Here is a 20,958-nt window from a genome sequence, read left to right on the forward strand (position 1 = left end):
AGTGGCTGAAGGAAAGGAAGAGCATTATCCTGTGATGTCATCTATGAAAAGGTGTGGTCTTCTGTCTTACAGCAGCCAGTGGAGGGTGGCCCTGAGCCTCCAGTGTGGCAGTGATTGAGGGGAGCCTAGGGGAACTGGTTGGGGTGGACAGAGAGGAGACAAAAGAAGCCTGTGCAAGAGTGAGGAATCAGTCATGGGGGAACCAAAAGACAAATGGGGGAAACTGAGAAAGAGAGAAGGGAAGAAATTCAAGTCAGAGTAAGAGGATGGAAATGGACAAAGAGATGGAGAAAAATAGGACCAAAAGTGAGAGGACTGAAGTACAGAGAGAGTGAAAAGAAGGCTCAACTTGCCCCCAAATTAAGCCAGACATCCCCTCACCCCCACAAAGAAGGGAAGACATTGAGACAGGAGACAAGAGTCTTTAATCAGGTCCCAGGCTTCCTCAGGCGGAAGAGGAAGGAGCTGAGTCAAGGTGGGGGTGCCTGTGCTGGGAGGTGCGCCCTCCCAGGGAACCCTCATTATCCCAAGCACACACATTCCTTGGTGGAGCTCCATTGTGACATTTGGAGCCCGTGAGCAGCTTACTGCTCTTCTGATGCGGATCAGAGTCCCGCCTTCCTGCTGCCCCTGGGTGGAGGGAGTGTCCCTGGGGCTGGCTGGTAGGCAGGATTCCTCTGTGGCACTTCAGGTGGGGCCTGTTATCGGCTGGGCCCAGGTGCTCACCAATGTCACCTGTCACCGCAAGCTGGGCAAGTCTGGGCTGGTGAAACCGGAAAAGACATTGATGTTTCCAACTCGGCCAGCGCCCCCCAAACCCCAGGTGTCTGGCAGAAATGAGCTGGACTCCCAGCCACACCTTCACAAGCCATTCCACCAGACCCCCTGTGTGTCTCTGCTGGAGCTTGAGCCTCACTGGAGAAAAGCCTTCTTGGCAGTCTCACCTCATGCCCTGACGCTACAGCTACAGTGGCTTCAGCTAAGCTATTGGCAAGAATGAGGATGCAAATGACACAGATGAAGAATGAGGTGAAAGTTTTGGTTCAGGTTCCAGCACCCCAGCCCAGCCCACCAGGTAATGTGTAAACACACACACATACAGAGTATGTACACACATGCATGCATGCACACACACACACACACACACACAGTGTTACTGGAATCAGATAGCCCTTTTTATTAAATTAAGTGTACTCCCCAAGTCCTCCTTCCAGAGTTCCTGACCTACCAAACTGATCTTTCGTAGTAAGTCTCTCCTCCTCCCCATATCTGTTGCCCCTTCAATCCCCTTGCCAGGTACCCAGAGCCCTATCAAAACATCTGCTTTGCGAGGCACCTGGGACTAAGAGAGGGCATCAGCAATGGACATCTAAAAGGATATACAACAAGTGTTCTTTATGAGGCTGGGCTCTGTAGGGGCTGGGGCCACGTCCATAGGAATCAGGTCTTCAGAGGGGTCTGTGGAGGTGTTGGATTCAGGGATCTCAGGTCTCCGTACAAAATCAGGTTCTTGGCCATATCTAAGAGTGTCTGTGCAGGTGTTTCCAAGGCCATGGTGATGGTGGAGGTGTCCTTGGTTGGGGGCTGCAGATCTGCATGGTTAGTGGAGGAGGCAGCCTCCCCAGGCAAAGCTGGCAGTGAGGAGGAGTGGGGCGGTGAGGAGAGGGCTGGGGAGCCTTTGCAGGGCTGCAGCCACGTTGCACAGGTCCTGCTCACAGCAGCGGTGCTGCGAAGTGTAGGAGCGCAACCAATAGGTGGCGTGGCCCTGCAGGGGGCACTGGGACTTTGGGAGGCAGCTCCTCCGTTCAATGCTCTCACCCTGCTCTGTGGAACAAAGGGGAACACTCAGGCAGGGGCCCGGAGGAAGGCAAGGGGCCCTGGGGTGACAGGAAGGGCAGGAGGATGGATGGAGGTGGAGGTGGGGAGGGACCTGGAGAAGGGCCATGGGACTAGGTTCCTACCTGAGGTGCCAATACTGATGCCACAAGCTTCATCATCCTGACACTCGGTAGGGACAGGGTAGCAGGGTTTCGCAAAGTTGCAGGTGTAACAGTGGAGCCGTCTTGGGGTAGGGGAAGTGCTGAGACCTGTGAGGGCAGCAGAGATAGGGCAGAGGGGAGAGATGAGGCCATAGGAAGGAGGCGAAGGGGGGAGGGAAAAGCGCAGACGGGAGTAGAAACAGAGACAAAGAGAAGGGAGGGGAGCCCAAGCAGTAAAAGAAACAAAGGAGAGGCAAGAAAGGTTGAGACGTGACATAGATGTGAATGGAAGCCAAGAGAATCACACCAGAACACACAGACAGTGACAAAAAAAATCAGACGAGGCAAGTAACGACGTTAAGTAGATGGTTCCAGAGACAGGTGAGGAAACAGAAATTGACCGAGGGGGGCAGGCAGAGGTTCAAGCAAAGAAGCAAAAGATGAGGTGAAGGACAAAGAGGACAGAGGCAGGTTGAAGGGTCAAAGACAGAGCAATGAAGAGACAGCCGTTCTCAAATGCCTTTGAAAGAAAACTTTTCTTCCCTCAACTTTTCCCGTTACACCCTACAGGCTGGCCTGACACCATTCCCAGTAGTTCTGTCTAAAGCTCCCACAATTCTCCTCTCAACCTCTTCTGGACAGCCCCTCCCCAGTCCTCAGGCTCCTCCACAACCCTCTTCCCCAGCCCCCTGGCCATGAGGGTTCCCGGAGACCACCTGTACCCAGCACCCCACAGAGGTACAGGAGGCAGAGGAAGGTGCTATAGGTGCCCATGGCTGGCTTTGGACCCCAGGAGTCTGGGAGAATGTGCTCTGCACCCAGAGATCCTCGAGAGTTGGAGCATGGGCGCAAGACAGGGAGGGATCGGAAAACAAACATACCTAGGGAGTGAATCTGCGAGGGAGGGAACCAGGACAAGACTCACCAGCCTGACACAGCAGCAGAGGGCTCCTGACCTCCTCTCCTGCAGCCCCACATTTCTCACCTCCTCCCTGCCCCCCACTCAAGTCCTCCCTGCCCTTGAGGGTCTTCTCAGTTCCCTCAAAGTGTTTGTCTCTGTTACTCTTAGCTCTGTCTGCCACGCCACTCCTAGGGTGCGTCTGCCACCTTCCCTTCTGCTCTTCTCCCTCCCTCCCCTTGTCTCAGCTGTTCTCTCAACTCAGTCATCCCATCTTTGTTTTCTCTGTCTTTCCCCAACAGTGTGTTTGTGTCTCCCAAGGTCACCCAACTAAACAGACTCATCCCAGATCTGAGGGATTTGTGAGTGAGGAGTCAACAACACGCCCCCCTCCCCACGCACAAAGCCCAGCTGTGTGAGAGAGGACCCCACCCAGCTTCAGATCCCTTTGATCCCCCCAAGCCTCAACATTCCTACCCCATAATTATCCCTCCTAGCTTTACTACCTTGGAGGAAAGACTTAATCATGGGTGGACAGGAAGGACAGATGTGTTCCACTGGTGGGTGGGAGGTTTGGCGGTCCGAAGGACTGGAAAGGAAAACGTGGATAGGATACTCTAGGAGGATTTGGGGGAGGGGGATGTTGTGATAGAATCTGGAAGACTGGAGCTTAAGAGTTTGGAGGGGAGAGAAAAGCTGCTTCTAGAAAATCAGGGCGAGAATGTGCCAGGAAGATTAAAACTGGGAAGGAGGTAGATGGGACCGGGGAGACACAGGTTCTGTAGAACAGCAGTTTTCAAAAAAGTTTTTGGTCTCAGAAAATAATGCACACATAATTTTTTTTTTTTTGGTCTCAGGATGTCTTTACAATCTTAAAAATCATGAAAGACCTCACAGAGCTTTGCTTTATATGGCTTAAATCAGTATTTACTATACGAAAAATTAAAACAGAAAAAAATTTAAATAGCCATTTATAAATTCTTTTAAGGATAAAAAAAAATAAATCCATTACATGTTAACATTTTTACAAAAAAATAACTACTATTTCCCAACAACATAGTGAGAAGAGTGGCATTGCTTTACATTTCTACAAATCTATTTAATGTCAGGGTTAATAAAAGATGGCTGGGTTTTTATATCTGCTTCTGCATTCAATCTGTTGGAATATGATGTTTTGGTTAAGTATATGAAGAATATCTGGCTTCATACAGATATGTAGTTGAAAAAGGAAGATACTCGAGGATCCTTCAAAAGGGTTTTAGGAACTCCTAGGGGTTCTTGGAGGTCCCTGGATAGCAAATGGTTTGCGCTTCTTGGCTGCTTACCTCAAGATTGACAGTTGGAACCCACCCAGTGGCACCTCGGAAGAAAAGCCTGGCCATTTGCTTCCATAGAGATTACAGCCAAGAAAACCTTACGGAGCACAGCTCTACTTTGCCACACATGAGGTTGCCATGAGTCAGAACAGACTTGACAGCAATGGGTTCATGGGTTAGGGGTTCTTGGGTCAGTTTTAGAATGGCTGCTGAGGATGGAGGATTTTGGGGATTCCAAAGGATGCAGAAAGGTCTTTGTCCTATGGGGGCCCCTCCCTGTCTGTCCCCATTTAGGCGCCCCCCCCCCAGCCCTTGGGCTGAGACACAACTCTTCCCTCCCCTTTTTATATTTTATTACCCTATAAAACTCAAGGCAAGGGGGATATAAGGCTGCCAGAACAGAGCCAGGGAGGGGGGTGGGTGGGAGGGAGAGGCACTACAGACACAGGCAGACACAATGAACCCCCAACTAGTTGGGATCCTGCTGGGCACCTTGCTGGGGGCTGCCTTGGGTAAGGAGGAGGCCAGGAATCTCTCATCCATTCTGCCCTCCGCTCTGCCAGCCGGCTCCCCTGGAGGGCCCAGGTATCCCCATCCAGGGCCTCCTCTCTCCTACCAGGAAATCGCATGCGGTGTTTTGGCTGCGGAGGAAGCCCAGGAAGTTCCTGCAAAGAGACTATGACTACCTGTGATGAGGGTGAACGCTGTGGCTTCCTGGAGCCCAGACCCCACTCAGGCTCAGAACAGATGAAAGCTTCTGGGAACCGTGAGTCCTCAGTTTCTCCCGCTTCCCCAGTCCTTTCCTGCCTCCAGCCTCCATTTCCTTCCAATCCTTCTGGCTTCCAAATCTTCCAGGCTCAGCCTGGCTCTGGACAGATGGTGAAGCTGTCAGCGTAGAGCAGTCTGTAGCCCCTTCTGGCTCCTGGCACTGAGCCCCTCAGAAGCCCAGGGTCCTTGTGCTTCACCTCCCTCCTCTTTCCTCTCCAGAAGGAACCTCATAGACCCATTCACACAAGTGCAAATGACCAAAAAAGTTCTATCCCTTGAAGGCAGGGACCAAAATACTAAACCAAACTTCAACTTTCAGGCATCAGCTAAGGACTAGGGAGGTATGTATGTTTTAATGTTTTATTTTGAAATAATTTAAGATGGACAGAAAGTTGCAAAAATAGTACTAGTTTCTGTATATCCTTTATCGATCTTCCCTTAATGTTAACATCTTATATAGCCATGTCATTGGGTGCCATTGAGTCGATTCTGACGCATAAGGACCCCACGTGACAGAGTAGAGCAGCCTGATAGGGCTTCCCAGGCTGTAATCTTACAGAAGCAGACTGCCACATCTTTCTCCTGAGGAGAGGCTGGTGGGTTTGAACCGCTAACCTCTCAGCAGCTGAGTGCTTAGCCATTGTGCCACCAAAACCAAACCAAACTGGTTGCCATCAAGTCAATTCTAACTCATGGCAATCCCATGAGTGTCAGAGTATAATGTGTATTCCACAAGTTTGTCAGTGGCTGAATTTTTGGAAGTAGAGTAAGTGCCATGCCTCTGGGTGGACTCAAACCTCCACTCTTTTGGTTAGCAGCCAAGCATGTCAACTGCTTGCATCACCCAGGGACTCCATAATCACAGTACAATTATCAAAACCAGAAAATAACATTTGGTACCATACTACTAACTAATATTATTCTATTTAGCCAATTGTTCCACTAGTGTCTTTTTTCTGGTCCAGGATCTCACATTGCATTTAGTTATAATGTCTTCTTAGTCTCCTTCAGTCTGTGACAGTTCTCAGTCTTTCTTTGTCTTCTGTGACCTTGACAGTTTTGAAGGTTCTTGGTAAGTTATTTTATAGAATATCTCTCAATCTGGGTGTATCTGATATTTTCTTATGATTAAATTGAGATCACACATTTTTTGGCAGGAATGCCACAGAAGTGATGTTGCGTCTTTCTCAGTGCGTGCTAATCAGGAGGTTGACAATATCAGTATTGATTTTGATCACTTGGTTCCAGGAAGGTGTTTTTTGAGGGGGCAGAGAATCCCTTTGGGCTCCCAGAAATCACACCTGCTCTGCCCCAGAAAGCAAGCCCTCAAGCCAGGGTCCAACACTCCAGGCTCTTTCTCTTCCTCAGCCTCAGTGACTGTGAATCATCATCATCTGGCCTGCGTGGAGGCACATCACTGCAATCAAGTGGAAACAGAGCTGGTAGGAGACGTGACTTATACAACCCACAGGGACTGCTGCCTTGGAGATCTATGCAACAGCGCCGTGGCAAGCACTGGAATCCCGGCATCCATCTTGACTGCAGCAGCCACTGCTCTGGCCTGGCTCTTGCCAGGGCTGTGGAGAGGGTAGTGGTAGGGAAGGGCGTGAGGGAGCAAGGGAGATCTGGACATCTAAGGTGAGGAGACAAACACTGCTCTGTGAGCCATTAAAATCTACCAACCACTCTACAGCTGACTGGAAAATTCCATCTACCTTTATAGGGTCGCTAGGAGTCAGAATCGACTCGAAGGCAACAGATCTGATTTTTGGTTTTTCTTGTTGGGTGGATCCCTGATGGTGCAGTGGTTAAGAGCTTTGTTGCTAACCAAATGGTCAGCAGTCTGGATCCACCAGTCGCTCCTTGGAAACCCTATGGGGCAGTTCTACCTTGTCTTATAGGTTCTAGTTTTTTGTTGTTGTTGTTGATGAGAGGGCTGAAGTGGTAACATGGAGACATCCAGGTTCTAGTTTGGGGGTTACCAAACCTCAGTGGACTTTATTACAAGGGTCCATGCACTTCTTAACCAACTAAACCCCAAGGGACAATGGCAAATCTGCCCTAGGTGACTCCTTGATCCTGTCACTAGGGACAATCTTCCTTAGCGAACAAGAATCACTGAGAGAGCTGGCTCTGAGTTCTGAGTGGAGATCATCAGGACTCCATGAGCCTGATGGTCTGTGTTTGTTCCCCTCTCCCCGCTATTTACAACTGGCTTCCAGTAGGACTATTTTGAATTGAGAAAGGAAATGTAAGCACTGTGATAGGAGAGTTGCTTGGTGTCCCACTTAGTAACCAGGCCAGCTGAGGCCTGTGGTTGTAACCTGAGAGACCGAGGCCTGGGAAAAGAGTCCTGGACCCCATCTCCATCCAACTCTCCTGCTCTTTCTGGGGAGCCTTCAAGCCAGGCAGCACCTCCTTTGGGGCAACACAACAGAGGTGTGGCCTAAATTTGGGAAAAGGATTGTTTCTTCAAACACTGGGGCCTATGTGTCTCCCTTATCCACTGGAAAGGAAAACAAAGGCTGCAAAACCTGTTCTTCCAGTCCCCCCAGCCCAGCCCCCCCCCCCCCCCCCCGCCCCAAACTCCCTGGAGGATTCTTGTGTGAGTGACAGGGACAGAGAGTATTGTAATGGGGATTAGGTTATTTCATGGGAGAGTGCTGACAGGTCTACCAACAGCAAATACACAATTTTCCAGACATAGATGTTTATTATTCAAACTGGAAAGAGGTGAGCTTGGGGATGGGGTACATATGGGGAGCCAGGGGTTGGGGAATCAGCCCCGTGCAGTGAGGTCATATCAGGTCCTTTCTGGAAGCCTTCACTTGGGACAGGACAGAAGCCCAATTTCAGGCCCAGATCCCAATCTCTCTCCTAGTGGGGCAGGGGAGGGCACAGGAGGCAAAAGGGGGAGCCCTTCAAGGGGGGCACTGGAGGATCCAGGGTGGTCTAGAAGGGAAATGGGAAGGGACTGGATAGAAGCAGAGTGGAGGGGTGGGGATGGAGACCACTCAGGGAGTGTCTAACAAAAGAAACGGGAAGGGATGGGGAAACCTTCACAGAGCAAAAGGAGATAGGGAGAGACCATTCTGGGAAGCCAGGGGAAATGGAGACACAGGAAGAGAGGCTCTGGCTGAGGCAGGTGGGAGGAGGGGCAGCCACTGAGTGAGTGAGTCTCAGTGCAGCAGCCAGAGGCCAACGCCAGCCAGGGAGGTGAAGAGCAGGAGGGCCAGGGCTGGGGTGGGCCGGGGGGCTGGGCTGTTGCAGTTGTCCTTGTTGCAGCAGGTGGTGTTATAGGTCAGGCCCAGCTTGCTGCTGTTTTGGTTCAAGGCCTCAGTACAGGGCTCTTGTGGTGTGCCACAGCGCAGGTTGGAGAAAACCCACATTTTACCTGGGGGTAGGAATGGGCAGGGGGTCAGTTGGGATGGGCACCTGGCAGGCCTGTGTCCCCCTCTCCACCCCTTGCATCTACCCAGGTTTCCTCCCTTCTAACCCTGCCCTTGGCCCTCCCCTTCTTTATCTGTCCTCAGTCTAATCTTCCTGTCATACTTCCTTACCCCCGCCCCACCTCACAATTCTGGTTCCATCACTTGCTGGCTGTGAGGCCTGGGGCCTGTCACTCTCTCTTTCTGAGGCTCAGTTTCCTCAGTATAATAAGAGCACCCACATCATAGAGTTGTTATGAACATTAATTGAAACAACCCATGTAAAGACTTAGAACAGTGCTTGACACATAATAGTCCTTGGCCACATATTATTATAATTCTCTGTTTCATCTCAGCCTTAATCCTAGTTGGGCCTCGGTCCCTTCCATGGAGTCGCCCACCTGCCCCTTGTCCCCACTGAAGAAGGGGCTGTTACCGAGGTACACTTTTGTTGTTATGCATTGCTGGTTTGGCTCCAGGCGGCAGGACTGCCGGTCCACACAGCCCAGCACAGGGAGCTTGTAGCAGGAGTGACAGCGAATGTCAGCTGGGGAGACACAAATTGGGCTGAGAAGATGGGGTGCCTGGCTGCCTGGCAGGTAGCTGAGCTGGAGTGGGGAGCAGGGAGAAGAACCAATCCATGTAAGCACTGGGACTCTGGTCAGGACAGAGTAGGTGAGTGATGCAGCAAAAGTAGAACGTCAAGTGGGGGTGGCGGGGGTGGGGGTGAAGTTGTTGCTTTGTGAAAGGCCCACACCCTAAATACCTTCCTTCACTTGACGCCATTTGCAAATGAGTCAAAAGGGGCAGAGTTCTGAACAAAAACTAGAACACAGACTCCGGACTGGGAATAGAATGGAATGTGGGGATATCATGGGGAAGGACTAAGGGGAAGTGAGGGAGAAGATGAAGTAATTCAGAAGTGGTCACAGACAGAGACCTGAAATGGGGGGAAACTTTAAAAATAGAAATCAAGGGGTTTACAACATTGGCAGCAATGCCAAGGACCCTGAGGCTGGAGGGAAAGCCATCTGTGGCCAGCTTTTAGAAACTTACTCTTCACCCCCTGGGATTGCCAAGAGTGTAGGAAGAGGAGCCACACCTGACTGGAATCCTCTCACCATAGCAGCTCTCCGGGAGAAAACATCTGGGAAACATACTGTCAGATTCCGTCCTAGCACCGTACTAAGATGGAAAGGGTGGGTGCAGAAGGTGGCGCCCCCAAAGTTCCTGCCTCTGCTATTTCAAGGTTTGGACATGCAAAGTTTGGGGAAGGAAGGCTCCAGTCCAAGGGTGGAGGAGCCTTGTGAATATACCTCAGTGAAGCCCATTCTAAACTGGGTGTGAGCCTCCCTGGCACCACCTCCCCCCACCCCAGAAGGCTCACAAAGTCTCTCTGGTTCCCCAGGAAGTTCTAAAGAGAATCATCCAGAAAGCCACTTCAGTCTTCAGGAGGATGTGGGGGCTTGTGTCCCTTGAAGGGAAGGGGGCTTTGTGACCCAGGGAGAAGCAGGGGGTACTAGGAAAGGCCCAGGCTGAGGGGCTGAGCATCTAGTCCCTAATGGAGGAGGTGGAAGGGTGGGGCACAAAAGGAAACTGGGGCTGGACATCTGGTTTTCTGAGAGGATACCCTGCTGAGCACAGGAGAAGAGAGGAGAAGGCAAGTGAGCTCATCCTGGAGAGTTGGGTATGGAAGTAGGGGCCTGTCTCGGGAACTGAGTTTTGAGAAAGGGGCTTCTTGGGGTGGGGAACAGGGGCCAGGAGCTTTGGCAGGTGAGAAGAGTGGGTCTTAGAGGCAGGGAGGAGTCTGAGGATGGAGGCCTGGGCCCCTGAGAAGTGGGACAAGGGCTCTGCAGAAGGGAGGCCTAGTCCTGGAGGCCTAGGAGCGCTGAGCCAGTTTGGGCTGGGGTCCTTGGGATCCTGAGTAGTAGGTAGTGTAGGGCAGGGTGTATGAAAGTCTTGGGCAGGTTAATCAGGTCCTTGCACCCTCAGATGCTCACCTGAGACCCAGCAGAGCAGAGTAGACAGGGTGAGCAGCAGAAGACCTTTCATGGTGAGGATCCTGAAAAGGGTAACAGCCACAGCAGAAGACAGTAGTATTTCAGGAACCCCAGCTCTGGGAGCTGAGTGGCCTTTTGTGAGTTTATATTCTTAAAGGCCCCTCCCTTCCCTGCCTCTGATAGCCCTTCCCTCTCTATCTACGCACAGCTCACCATAGGGAATAACAAGGGGTGGGGAGAGGTAAGGCAGGCTTAGGTGGGTGAAGAGGAGAGAGGACTGGGAGAAAACAGGTGTCAACTCCATTTTCATTCTTGCCTTCCGGCCAATTTCCTCCTGGTCCCCAGCTGAGGGCCTCTGAAGCAGTGTCGCCAAAAGGCTCCGTGATGTTCTGATGGCCATGGTGGTGGCTTCTGCTGGTTCCTGGGAAGTGGACAGTGGGGTACAGTCCAAGCTGACTGCCAAATTTGGTTCCTGTCTGGATCCCCGGAGAGCACTTGTGGGGGCATGCAGCAACAAGCAAAATAAGAGGATGGGAGGGGTTGAATTAATCTTAATTCTGCTCTACTTGATCTTCCCAACCCCTCTGCAGCCCCAGGATGGAGTGGAGTTTGTGACTTAAGGAAGGATTTCTAAGACTTCATAGCAGCACAGTCATGGGCTATGGCTGCAGGTCTAGGAGATCTGCCTGCTGAGAGGCAACTGCTTCAGGCCCCCTGAAGGTTCTTGGAACCCTGCCCTGACTCCACTTGGAGTTGGCCTGGCCTCAGTCACTTAACTCCAAGGAGGGCTGCTGAAGTCCTGGATGTGGAATGTGTGTACCTTCACCAGAGCACGCCTACCCAACCAAAGCATGTCAGCTTGGGCAGGGCACCTCAGCTGGGAGGGGCAGCGTGGCCACCAAGAGGTGAGGTGAGGTAGAAGCTAAAATAAGAATAGTAATAATGGAGTCCTTGAGTGGTTAACTAAAGGTTAACTAACTCGATCCCCTGAATGCTCCAGTCTACCCAGAGGCATCTAGGAAGAAAGGCCTCGCAGTTCAAAAATTAGCCATTGACAGCTAACAGATACATGAGAAAATGCTCTCGATCATTAGCCATTACAAGAAAAAAAAATGCAAATTAAAACTACGATGAGATTCCTTCTCACTCCAACAAGGCTGGCATTAATCCAAAAAACACAAAATAATAAATGTTGGAGAGGCTGCGGAGAGATTGGAACTCTCATACACTGCTGGTGGGAATGTAAAATGGTACAACCACTTTGGAAATCTATCTGGCATTATCTTAAACATTTAGAAATAGAACTACCATACAACCCAGAAATCCCACTCCTCGGAATATACCCTAGAGAAATAAGAGCCTTCACACAAATAGATATATGCACACTCATGTTTATTGCAGCTCTGTTTAAAATAGCAAAAAGCTGGAAGCAACCAAGGTGTCCATCAATGGATGAATGGTTAAATAAATTGTGGTATATTCACACAATGGAATACTACGCATCGATAAAGAACAGTGACGAATCTGTGAAACATTTCATAACGTGGAGGAAACTGGAGGGCATTATGCTGAGCGAAATTAGTCAGAGGCAAAAGGACAAATATTGTATAAGACCACTATTATAAGATCTTGAGAAATAGTATAAACTGAGAAGAACACATACTTTTGTGGTTACGAGGAGGGGAGGGAGGGAGGGTGGGAGAGGGTTTTTTACTGATTAGTCAGTAGATAAGAATTGCTTTAGGTGAAGGGAAGGACAATACTCAATACATGGAAGGTCAGCTCAACTGGACTGGACCAAAAGCAAAGAACTTTCAGGGATAAACTGAATGCTTCAAAGGTCAGCAGAGCAAGGGCGGGGGTTTGGGGACCATGGTTTAAGGGGACTTCTAAGTCAATTGGCAAAATAATTCTATTACGAAAACATTCTGCATCCCACTTTGAAATGTGGCGTCTGGGGTCTTAAATGCTAACAAGTGGCCATCTAAGATGCATCGATTGGTCTCAACCCACCTGGATCAAAGGAGAATGAAGAACACCAAGGTCACACGATAACTAAGAGCCCAAGAGACAGAAAGGGCCACATGAACCAGAGACCTACATCATCCTGAGACCAGAAGAACTAGCTGGTGCCCGGCTACAATTGATGACTACCCTGACAGGGAGCACAACAGAGAACCCCTGAGGGAGCAGGAGATCAGTGGGATGCAGACCCCAAACTCTCACAAAAAGACCATACTTAATGGTCTGACTGAGACTAGAGGAATCCCGGCAGCCATGGTCCCCAAACCTTCTGTTGGCCCAGGACAGGAACCATCACCGAAGACAACTCATCAGACATGAAAGGGACTGGACAGTGGGTAGGAGAGAGATGCTGATGAAGAGTGAGCTATTTGTATCAGGTGGACACTTGAGACTGTGTTGGCATCTCCTGTCTGGAGGGGGGATGGGAGGATAGAGAGAGTTGGAAGCTGGCAAAATTGCCAGGAGGGACTGGATGGGCTGACTCATTAGGGGGAGAGCAAGTGGGAGTACGGAGTAAGGTGTATATAAACTTATATGTGACAGTTTGACTTGATTTGTAAACGTTCACTTGAAGCTCAATAAAAGTTAAAAAAAAAATGAAATGATTAAAAAAAAAAATTAGCCATTGAAAACCATATGGAGCACAGTTTTCTTATATACATGGGATCACCATAAGCCAGAATCAACTGGATGGCAATTGGTTGGTTGGTTATTAGTAATAATAATGGCAAGCACTTAGGTAACCTTTCTGTGTCAGCCTTTGTTTTAGGCGTTTTACATGTGTTGATTTATTTAGTCCTCACAATACCCAATGAAGTAAGTGCTATTATCTCCATTTTACAGATGAGAAAACAGGCCCAAAGACGTTAAGAGACTTGCCCACATCATACAGTCAGTAGAGGGCAATGGCAAGACTTGAACTTAGAGAGCCAAGACCCAGAATTCTAAGGTGCTCCCGGACCCTGCTAAACCGCAGGAGTTAAAGTATGCGGAAGTGCTTGTGTAAACGGCCAGAGGATGGATTTTAAGTGAGCACTGTTTGAAGGCCCAGAGTTGGCCTGCGGGGAGGATCCCATTCCGAAGGGATCAGGGCAGCTGCTGGCCCCGCCCGGCTCTTATCTGAGCCCCCTGCGCCCCACTTCCCTCCGGTCTTCCCCGCTGATTCATTGTTCCCTCTCCCCACCACATCCCAACCATGGCCCTGGTTCTGCAGCTGCTGCTGCTCTCAGGGACTCAAGGGGACCCGGGGGGTAAGCGATGTCTGGGGAAGTGGGGATGCGCGAGTAAAGACGGAGGCGGGGTAAGGGCGCCTGGACGGGGGACGCGGGAAGACCCAGGATGGCTCAAGGTCAGATGCCCTGAAGAGAGGAGACAGGGAAGGGGATCGTCTCGCTCTATTTAGCTGTCCTAACCACTGCCCCCCCCCCCCACCGCCGCTCTCCTAGCTCTACCTTTCTTGGAGGGCCGCCCTGGGGACCGGGTGAATCTCTCCTGCGTAGGAGTCTCCCACCCCATCCGCTGGGCCTGGGCACCTAGCTTCCCAGCCTGTAAGGGCTTGTCCAAAGGACGCCGTCCGATCCTGTGGGCCTCATCGAGCGGAACCCCCACCATGCCACCTGCCCACCCCTTCGCCGGCCGTCTACGCGCACTGGACCCTGGCATCCAGCGGCTGGAGCTGCTCCTGAACGAGGGAGATTCGGGCACCTTTTTCTGCAAGGGCCGCCAAGACGAAGAGAGCCGTACGTTGCTTCATGTGCTGGAGGACGGGGCCGATTGTAGGGCCTCGGGGCCTCCCCACGGTAAGTCAAGGTCTGCCCGCACAAGGGACCTTATCTTGGACATACACCCTTAGGAAGGAGAGGGGACTTGGCTGGAGGCTTCTGAGTGGGAGAGCTAGGTATCAGTCTTTGCACTCGTGATTTGGGTACCCTGATCTCTTTCCTCCAGGGCCCACGTACCCGCAGCTCTTGATCCCGCTGTTAGGCGCCGGCTTAGCGCTGGGACTGGGAGCGTTGGGCGTGGCCTGGTGGTTGCGCAGGTGAGCACCGGCAGCTGGGTCTGGTTTAATGGGACCCGACCAGAGGCGGGAGGGGCGGGGCCATAACCCGGAGGGGCGGGACCATAACCCGGAGGGGCGGGACCATAACCCGGAGGGGCGGGACCAGAAGCCGAGCAGGCGAAAGATCTAGATCTGGAGCCCTCGGGTGTGGGTTGGAGAATGGGAGAGGTCAGAATTTGGGGGCGAGGCCAGAGGCCTGGTGGGTGGAGTCCTGGTAAGGAAGGCGAAGCTAAATGAGGGCGAGGGAGGAAAAAAGGATCGCGGAGTAGGCGGGGCTGTCTCTGTGGGTGGGGTCTATACGATTTTGTGCGTCTAAGCCTCCAAGTCCCTGAGTTGTCTACGGTGGGGCCTGGGGCCCAGGAGAACAAGCAAGAAAAGATTGGTGCCTCTCGATTACTCCTATACTTCCCTTTCAGGCGCTCTCCCCCACACCAGCTTCCACCATTCTCCAGATTTGGTGAGACTAACTCCACCCCATTTTCATACCCGCACATCCCCACTCCTCAGTTCCTGAGTCTGAGCCCTTGCTGGGAGCAGACAAGTTGGTCATCCTCTCTCCATCCCTCAGCTCTGTCCCCCCCACATAGCTCCACTCGTGAAAACCGAGCCGCAGAGGCCAGTAATGAAAGAGGGGCCCAAGCTGCCACAGGATCCTGACCAGGAACCGGTAAGGGTGTGGAGATGGGGGGGGGGGGGAGCTGGACAGAATCCCTGAGGGAAGTGGGCTTGGAAAGACAGAGGCCTCAATCCGCAAGGGAATCAGACTGCTAGTTCCATCCTACCTTCCTCCCCACCCTTCAGAGCCTGCTCTATGCGGATTTGGACCATATGGCCCTGAGAAGCTCCCGCCCGCTGTCCCCAGCGGTCCCTGCTGATGCCTCCACCATCTATGCAGTTGTAGTTTGAAGGGAAATCCTTACTCCAAACCTCATAATCTGAGGCTCATAGCTCTCCATAGCTGCTGTCTCCCCCCCTCCCCCAAAAAAAAACCTGGAAAAGGAAGGCACCATGGGATAGAAATGAGAACTACACTGGGTGGGTTCCAGGCTCTTTCTGCCGCTGCCCTATCTTCTTCAATTACTCCAATCTCTCCTTCATCAATCTCTCCTTCATCACTGGGACCGTCTCCCAACTCCTAAACCTGACCAAGTCCTGCCTCCCCATCTTAAGACATCAACAACTCTCAGATAGTTGCCCTATCTCTTCCCTGCACAGTTAGCTTTGTGAACAAGTGTCCTACACCTGCTTCTTCCACTTTCTTCTTTTTCCCTCCCACTGCTCATTTGCGCTCCATAAGGTGCCAATGGTGTCCTAATGGCCATATCCAGTAAACATTGTTTAGCATTCATTTGGTTGGCCTTTGACTGCTGCATTCTTTGAACTTTTCATTCACTGCTGGTGACTTCCTTCTGGACTCCTCTTCCATGTTCCCCACATCCACAGCATTCTCAATCATTGTAGGTTTATTTTATTCTTTCTTCCTCTTTGTCTTCTGGGATGCTCTTATTCACAGCAAGGCATTCAGCCCTCACCTCTGCAAATGACACCCAGATCTCTCTCCACCTCACATCTCAGATCTGGAATTTCCAAAACTGTCCCTGGAACATCCCTGCCTGGCTGGCCCCAGGCATCTTAAACACAGCATGTCCAAAGTCCAACTCATTGTCACTTCCCAAAACACGCACTCAATCCTCTGGATTCTCTCTTTGTCAACCCAGTTGCCAAGCCAGAAACTGGGAGTCATACAGATCTCTTTCCCTTCTCACCCTCAGACAGTGGGCTACTAAGTCCTCTCTGTTTCTATTTTATCACTGTCAAATCCACACCCAGCATTGCTGCCTAAATGTATTCTCATTTCCTGCTTGCCTTGCCCATAGCCCCACCTCACTCCTGCCCTTGTCCACCAGAATTTTTTTTTTTTTTAGCCAGAGGTCCTCCCCAATTGCTAACCTGCTCTTAACAGCCCTTATTCCAGAAATGTAGTATTTCTCTCCTTAGTCTCCAGCTCTGAGCCCATGGCCCTTGGCTTTGGGTTCAAGGTGCTACAGGACTGTCCACTCTCCAGGGTCATCCCTGTCACTAATACACATGTGTACAATATACCAGCCTTAGTGAAATTCTCCTCAGCCCCCACATATGCCTTTGCCTATGCAGTTCCTTCTTCCTGGAGTACCCTTTCCGCTCCTTCCCACTACTTGCCTAATTCTTATTCATCTTCAGGACTCAGTTCAAATGTAACTTTTTCTGGGAAGCCTTTCCTGACCCTTCTTGCCCTATCCCTGCATATTCTCTGATGCCTTGGAGAGCCCCTGACTTTTCTCATAGCAACAGCCTCCTGTGAACTGTTCCATTACAATCTGTATTTCAGTTTGCAACTGAGCTCCCTGACATCAAGGGACTGACCCTTTCTGTATCACTGCTACACCTCAGTAAATGAGTGAATGAAAATGAATGTCATCATTTCTTCCTCTCTATCACATGAGGTGGGCTGGTAATCTACCCTTTTCTGAATCATCTGATGTTTAGATAAATACAGAGAGTGATCCACCCACATTCTCCCTTCTCTGTTCTGGACGCACTCCCCACAATAGAAATTCTCTCTTGTCCATCTTACAGCCAAGCACCCATGACAGGGATGGGCAATGAGTAAGTACTTAATGAGGGTTTGTTTAATGAGAGGCCTCCTTCCCAGCCCTGACCCCAACCTCAAGTTTTAGCCTTGCCCCGTCCCTCTGGCCCAGTAAGACAGCAGCCACAGGCCAATCTAAAAGGTCAGTTCTATTTTATTGGTTCTGGGGGAGAACACTCACCCATTGGCCCCTATCTTTTTTCCCACACTCTGCCCTCCCCCCATCTTGGGGCCTTTCCCCACTACTGTCTACTCACCATCCTCTATCTAACCCACCTCTCCTTCTGTTCCCTTCACTGCCCTACCCCTAGCCAGCCAGGACCCAGGGCCAAGCCTCAGCTGTGGGGGCGTGTGCTGAGCACCAGGCACAGGGAGCTGAGCCCAGCGCCCACCTTCTCCAGTTCTGAGCAGGACACAGGTACCAGGGTGACATCAGTGAGCTTCTGTAGTGCCTGTAGGGAGGGCATAGTGGGGGGACGGTAAGATTCTGAAGCCATAGCCAGGCTCCACTTCTAGTCAGCGCAGAGTAGCCCACCCTGGCTTCTAAAGAAGGCACCCCACACTCTGTCCTCCCACCAGAAAGACCTGTGGCAACTTTCTGCTTGGTAGTGGTGCTAGTGGGGATCCTGCTGTCCCTCACCTCCTGACTGTTGGGCAGGTCCCCACCTCCACGGTGAAGGAGGAAAGGGGATGCACCAGGTAACCCAGGACGCAGAAAGAGACAGTCAGCTGCTGTGTCGTCTGGGAGGGTCAGAGAGGCGTAGGGGTGATCAGTCAGCACTGCCATTGCCTGGGGGAGAGATGGGTGGGGAGGGAAGAGGAAGCTTTCAAATCTCAGAACCTCTCTGCAACTGAATCTGTCTGCTTGACCACCACTAAGGGCTGTGGACGTTAAATTTGGAATAATAATGACAGCAAACACATAGCACTTACTATTGCCAGGCACTGTGATAAGTGCTTTAGTTACATTTACTAATTTCTACCTCAAATTCAAGAAGCCCTGGTGTTGCAATGGTTAAAGCGCCGGGCCGCTAACTGAAAGGTCCGGGGTTCGAACCCACCAGTGACTCTCGTAAGGATTACAGCCTAGGAAACCCAATGGGAAAGTTCTATTCTGTCCTAAAGGGTCATTACGAATTGGAATCGACTTGATGGGCACACAACCACCACCTGGAATTCACATGCAGTTCTTTCCGCTCGCAGCCCTCCCTCTTCTTCCCTTCTCCAGCCTGTCCCTGTCTGTCCAACCGATCCTTCAAGTCACATCTTAGATGCTTGAAACGCCAGAAGTAATTGCCTCTGTTCTGTGGCCTCCCAGTGTTCTCTCCAGCTATTGTAACTTATTGTTTTCCACCAGATGGACAGCTCCGTGAGGGCAAGGTTGGGTCTAATTCTCTAAGCCTCCCTAGCTCCCCGCCTCCCCAGGCCGGGGCCACGCCCCATCCCAGTCCCGCCCCCCTCACCCTGACAGCCTTTTGCGCAGCGTCGCTGCTGCCCGCCACTACAGTGCGGGGTCCTCCCATACCGCAGAGACTGCGCAGGTGGGAGGAACCCGAGACCGGTACAGTGGAGACTGCGAAGTCCTAGAAAGAATAAGGGGAGGTATTTAGGGGCGCGGGAGGGGTGAGGGAATGACCTCAAACAAAGATTGCTCTCAGGCTCCCCGGTTCTCCGTTCTCCGCGGGTCCCCTCCCCCCGCCCAAGGCTGGGCTAGGTCCTCACCCGGAACGTGTCCGCCACGATCTCAGCTCCTCGATGATTGGTCCATTTGGAGAGGCCTACGAAAAACTCCCGGCCTGAGCCAGGGAGGCCACGGAGGGTTAAGAGCGAGATTAAGTTGGAAACAAAGCCTGAGACGGCCCAGTCTCCCACTTTGCTTCCCTGTATCAGAACCCGCTGTGCCAGCACCCCAGCCATACCAGTGAAGAGAACATCGGTGCCATCCAGCGTCGCGCTCTCGTCCCCCATCTCCACAATTCGGAGTCCCAGGTCTTGGAGGGCTTTCCGGACTCCATCGACCTTGGGGCAGGAGAGGAGGAGGGCGCGAGGCTGAGAGATGTCCACCTCCCCAATTTCTTCCCATTAGCCTGGGATTCTAGCTCCTCCCGTGCTCGCCCTCTTTCCTCTGGTCCTCTTTCCTCCAGTCTGCGCCCTGGCGCTCACCTCTGGCCTGCGGGCGGGGCTCCAGGGCCGCGTGATTAAGGCTGTGTCCCCTTGGATCACGGCCGTGTCACCAAGCAGCGGTCCTAGCGGCAGCGACTCCTCAGGAGGCAGTTCTAGCAGCTGCAGTCCCAGTCGCTGCCTCAGTTTACCCCCCAGCACTCCGTGCTCCCTCTGAGCTTTGGCCAGGTCCAGCGCTGGGAGACCAGCCCCCGAACCCTCCCCCGAGCCGAGGCTCTCAGGGACCCCCCGGATCAGGGCATGGGAGCAGCGGCCCAGCCCCTCCCCCGGCGTCCCCATCCCATCCACACAAACGCCTCCTCTGGCAGTGCTGGTTCCTTAGTTTTCTCTTTTTACTTCACCTGCCCGGGAGAAGAGACAGAAAGGGGGGGAGGAGAGAAAGAGACATGCAGAGAAGGGCATGGGGGTGGTTAAGAATGCCCAGGTCTTCCTGCCATCTCCGGGCGCCCCTCCCACTCGCCCCACCTATTCTAGACCGCCTCCTTCTGGCGAACCCCCTCCACCCCGCACCCTAACGAGTATGCTGCTTTAGGGGAAGTCCGGCCAACAGGACCGGGATTCCTAATCTCCAAAACACCTGTTGCCCCTGCTTGGGGCCTTCTCGAGATTCCTGTTGGGCGCCCCTTTTGGCAGCCGCTAGGATGCGCTCACTCCCCAAAAATGCAGCGGCCCCGCCTCCTTAACCCTCAGCTGCTCGCTGCCCGAGGGACCTGAAGTCCAGCTAGGGACTCACAGGGGTTATGGGACCGGGGGAGACAGCTAGGGAGAGAGTCAGGGTCTGGGGGATGGAAGTTCCGGATCCCCGAGCAAGGAAAGGAGAGACCGGGAAGGAGGGATTAGCGTGTAAGGAGTTAAACACCCCTCCACCCCGAACGGTCACGCTGCCCCTAGCGCGACCCAGTATAAACCAGACCGAGCCCCGGGGGACTGGGAGAGGTCGAAAACGAAATGAGGGGCGGGGAAACGGGGGGCGTGGTTCAGGGGAGCAGCCGCCACTCCCGGCTCCAGGAGCCGGTCCTCCGGTCGATTTTCCCGAAGCCCACCCACCAAGCTCCACGTACAAATACTGGTCCCCTGAACTCTCCGTCTGGTGCCGCCACGGGCCCAGCACCCCCAAGAACCAAACTCTGGTCCCCACACGGTCCAGGGGACACCCTTCATCCCAGACTCACCTCCAGCGGCCACCCGCACTCCTGCCGTGCTGCGATCTCGGCTTGGCTCCCTCCCTCCCGAAGGCAGAGTTGGTGGAGATGGGCGTCTTAGTCTTCAAGCCTTGGGGATTGGAAGCTCTGGCTTTTGGGGGGGTGCCCCGGGGTAGGCGAGCTGATGTACTAGGATCGGGCGGGGGCGCGAAGGTCTGGCGGCTCCGGGGCATTGTCTAAGCGGGACGGGGAGGGGCTCCTCGAAGCCACACCCACTCCGCCCAGCTAGGCCGCGCCCATTCCACTCAGACTGTGCCCCCCTTCACTGGACTCCTCGGGCCCCGCCCCACGAGCGCAGACTGGGCCCACCCAGATCTGGCCCGCCCTGGCGGCGAGACAGCAAACACGGCATGGACCACCCGGCTGCTATAGGGAGGACGGTGCAGTATCCTGCTTTCCAGCTCACAGGAAAAATGGCAGCCCCCACCACAAACACCCCTTCATCTTAATTCCTGGCTTTGATCTTGAGTTTA

At 52.6% G+C, this 20,958-nt stretch overlaps 4 protein-coding genes across 9 annotated transcripts; 1 reads left to right on the plus strand and 3 right to left on the minus strand.

Moving 5' to 3' along the window:
* Positions 1–1,600: 1,600 nt before the first annotated feature.
* Positions 1,601–2,753, minus strand: LOC126067422 (lymphocyte antigen 6G6e-like). The gene is made up of 3 exons (XM_049869306.1): positions 2,702–2,753; positions 1,962–2,087; positions 1,601–1,824 (listed from the first exon to the last, which is right to left on the minus strand). Exons 1-3 carry the CDS (start codon positions 2,751–2,753, stop codon positions 1,601–1,603), a joined length of 402 nt encoding a protein of 133 aa, XP_049725263.1.
* Positions 2,754–7,663: 4,910 nt separating this feature from the next.
* LY6G6C (lymphocyte antigen 6 family member G6C) lies at positions 7,664–10,516 on the minus strand. Its single transcript, XM_049875145.1, has 3 exons — positions 10,390–10,516; positions 8,826–8,936; positions 7,664–8,355 (listed from the first exon to the last, which is right to left on the minus strand). The coding sequence occupies exons 1-3, from the start codon at positions 10,439–10,441 to the stop codon at positions 8,141–8,143; spliced, it is 378 nt and encodes a 125-aa protein (XP_049731102.1). The 5' UTR covers positions 10,442–10,516; the 3' UTR covers positions 7,664–8,140.
* Positions 10,517–13,470: 2,954 nt separating this feature from the next.
* Positions 13,471–16,905, plus strand: MPIG6B (megakaryocyte and platelet inhibitory receptor G6b). 5 transcript variants are annotated; one of them, XM_049888963.1, is made up of 6 exons: positions 13,471–13,664; positions 13,860–14,213; positions 14,362–14,452; positions 14,890–14,930; positions 15,061–15,140; positions 15,275–16,905. In XM_049888963.1, the coding sequence occupies exons 1-6, from the start codon at positions 13,610–13,612 to the stop codon at positions 15,377–15,379; spliced, it is 726 nt and encodes a 241-aa protein (XP_049744920.1). In that variant the 5' UTR covers positions 13,471–13,609; the 3' UTR covers positions 15,380–16,905. The 5 variants fall into 5 exon arrangements, with proteins under 5 accessions (XP_049744920.1, XP_049744935.1, XP_049744944.1 ...); XM_049888978.1 differs by having other exon boundaries at positions 15,042–15,140; positions 15,275–15,360; XM_049888987.1 differs by lacking the exon at positions 14,362–14,452 and having other exon boundaries at positions 15,042–15,140.
* Positions 16,906–17,164: 259 nt separating this feature from the next.
* Positions 17,165–20,687, minus strand: DDAH2 (dimethylarginine dimethylaminohydrolase 2). 2 transcript variants are annotated; one of them, XM_049888935.1, is made up of 7 exons: positions 20,456–20,687; positions 19,266–19,624; positions 19,022–19,121; positions 18,825–18,898; positions 18,566–18,685; positions 17,743–17,892; positions 17,166–17,554 (listed from the first exon to the last, which is right to left on the minus strand). In XM_049888935.1, exons 2-7 carry the CDS (start codon positions 19,560–19,562, stop codon positions 17,438–17,440), a joined length of 858 nt encoding a protein of 285 aa, XP_049744892.1. In that variant the 5' UTR covers positions 19,563–19,624; positions 20,456–20,687; the 3' UTR covers positions 17,166–17,437. The 2 variants fall into 2 exon arrangements, with proteins under 2 accessions (XP_049744903.1, XP_049744892.1); XM_049888946.1 differs by lacking the exon at positions 20,456–20,687 and having other exon boundaries at positions 17,165–17,554; positions 19,266–20,412.
* Between the last annotated feature and the right edge of the window lie 271 nt (positions 20,688–20,958).

Source organism: Elephas maximus, chromosome 1 (assembly GCF_024166365.1).
Source record: "Elephas maximus indicus isolate mEleMax1 chromosome 1, mEleMax1 primary haplotype, whole genome shotgun sequence".
Taxonomy (NCBI): Eukaryota; Metazoa; Chordata; class Mammalia; order Proboscidea; family Elephantidae; genus Elephas; species Elephas maximus.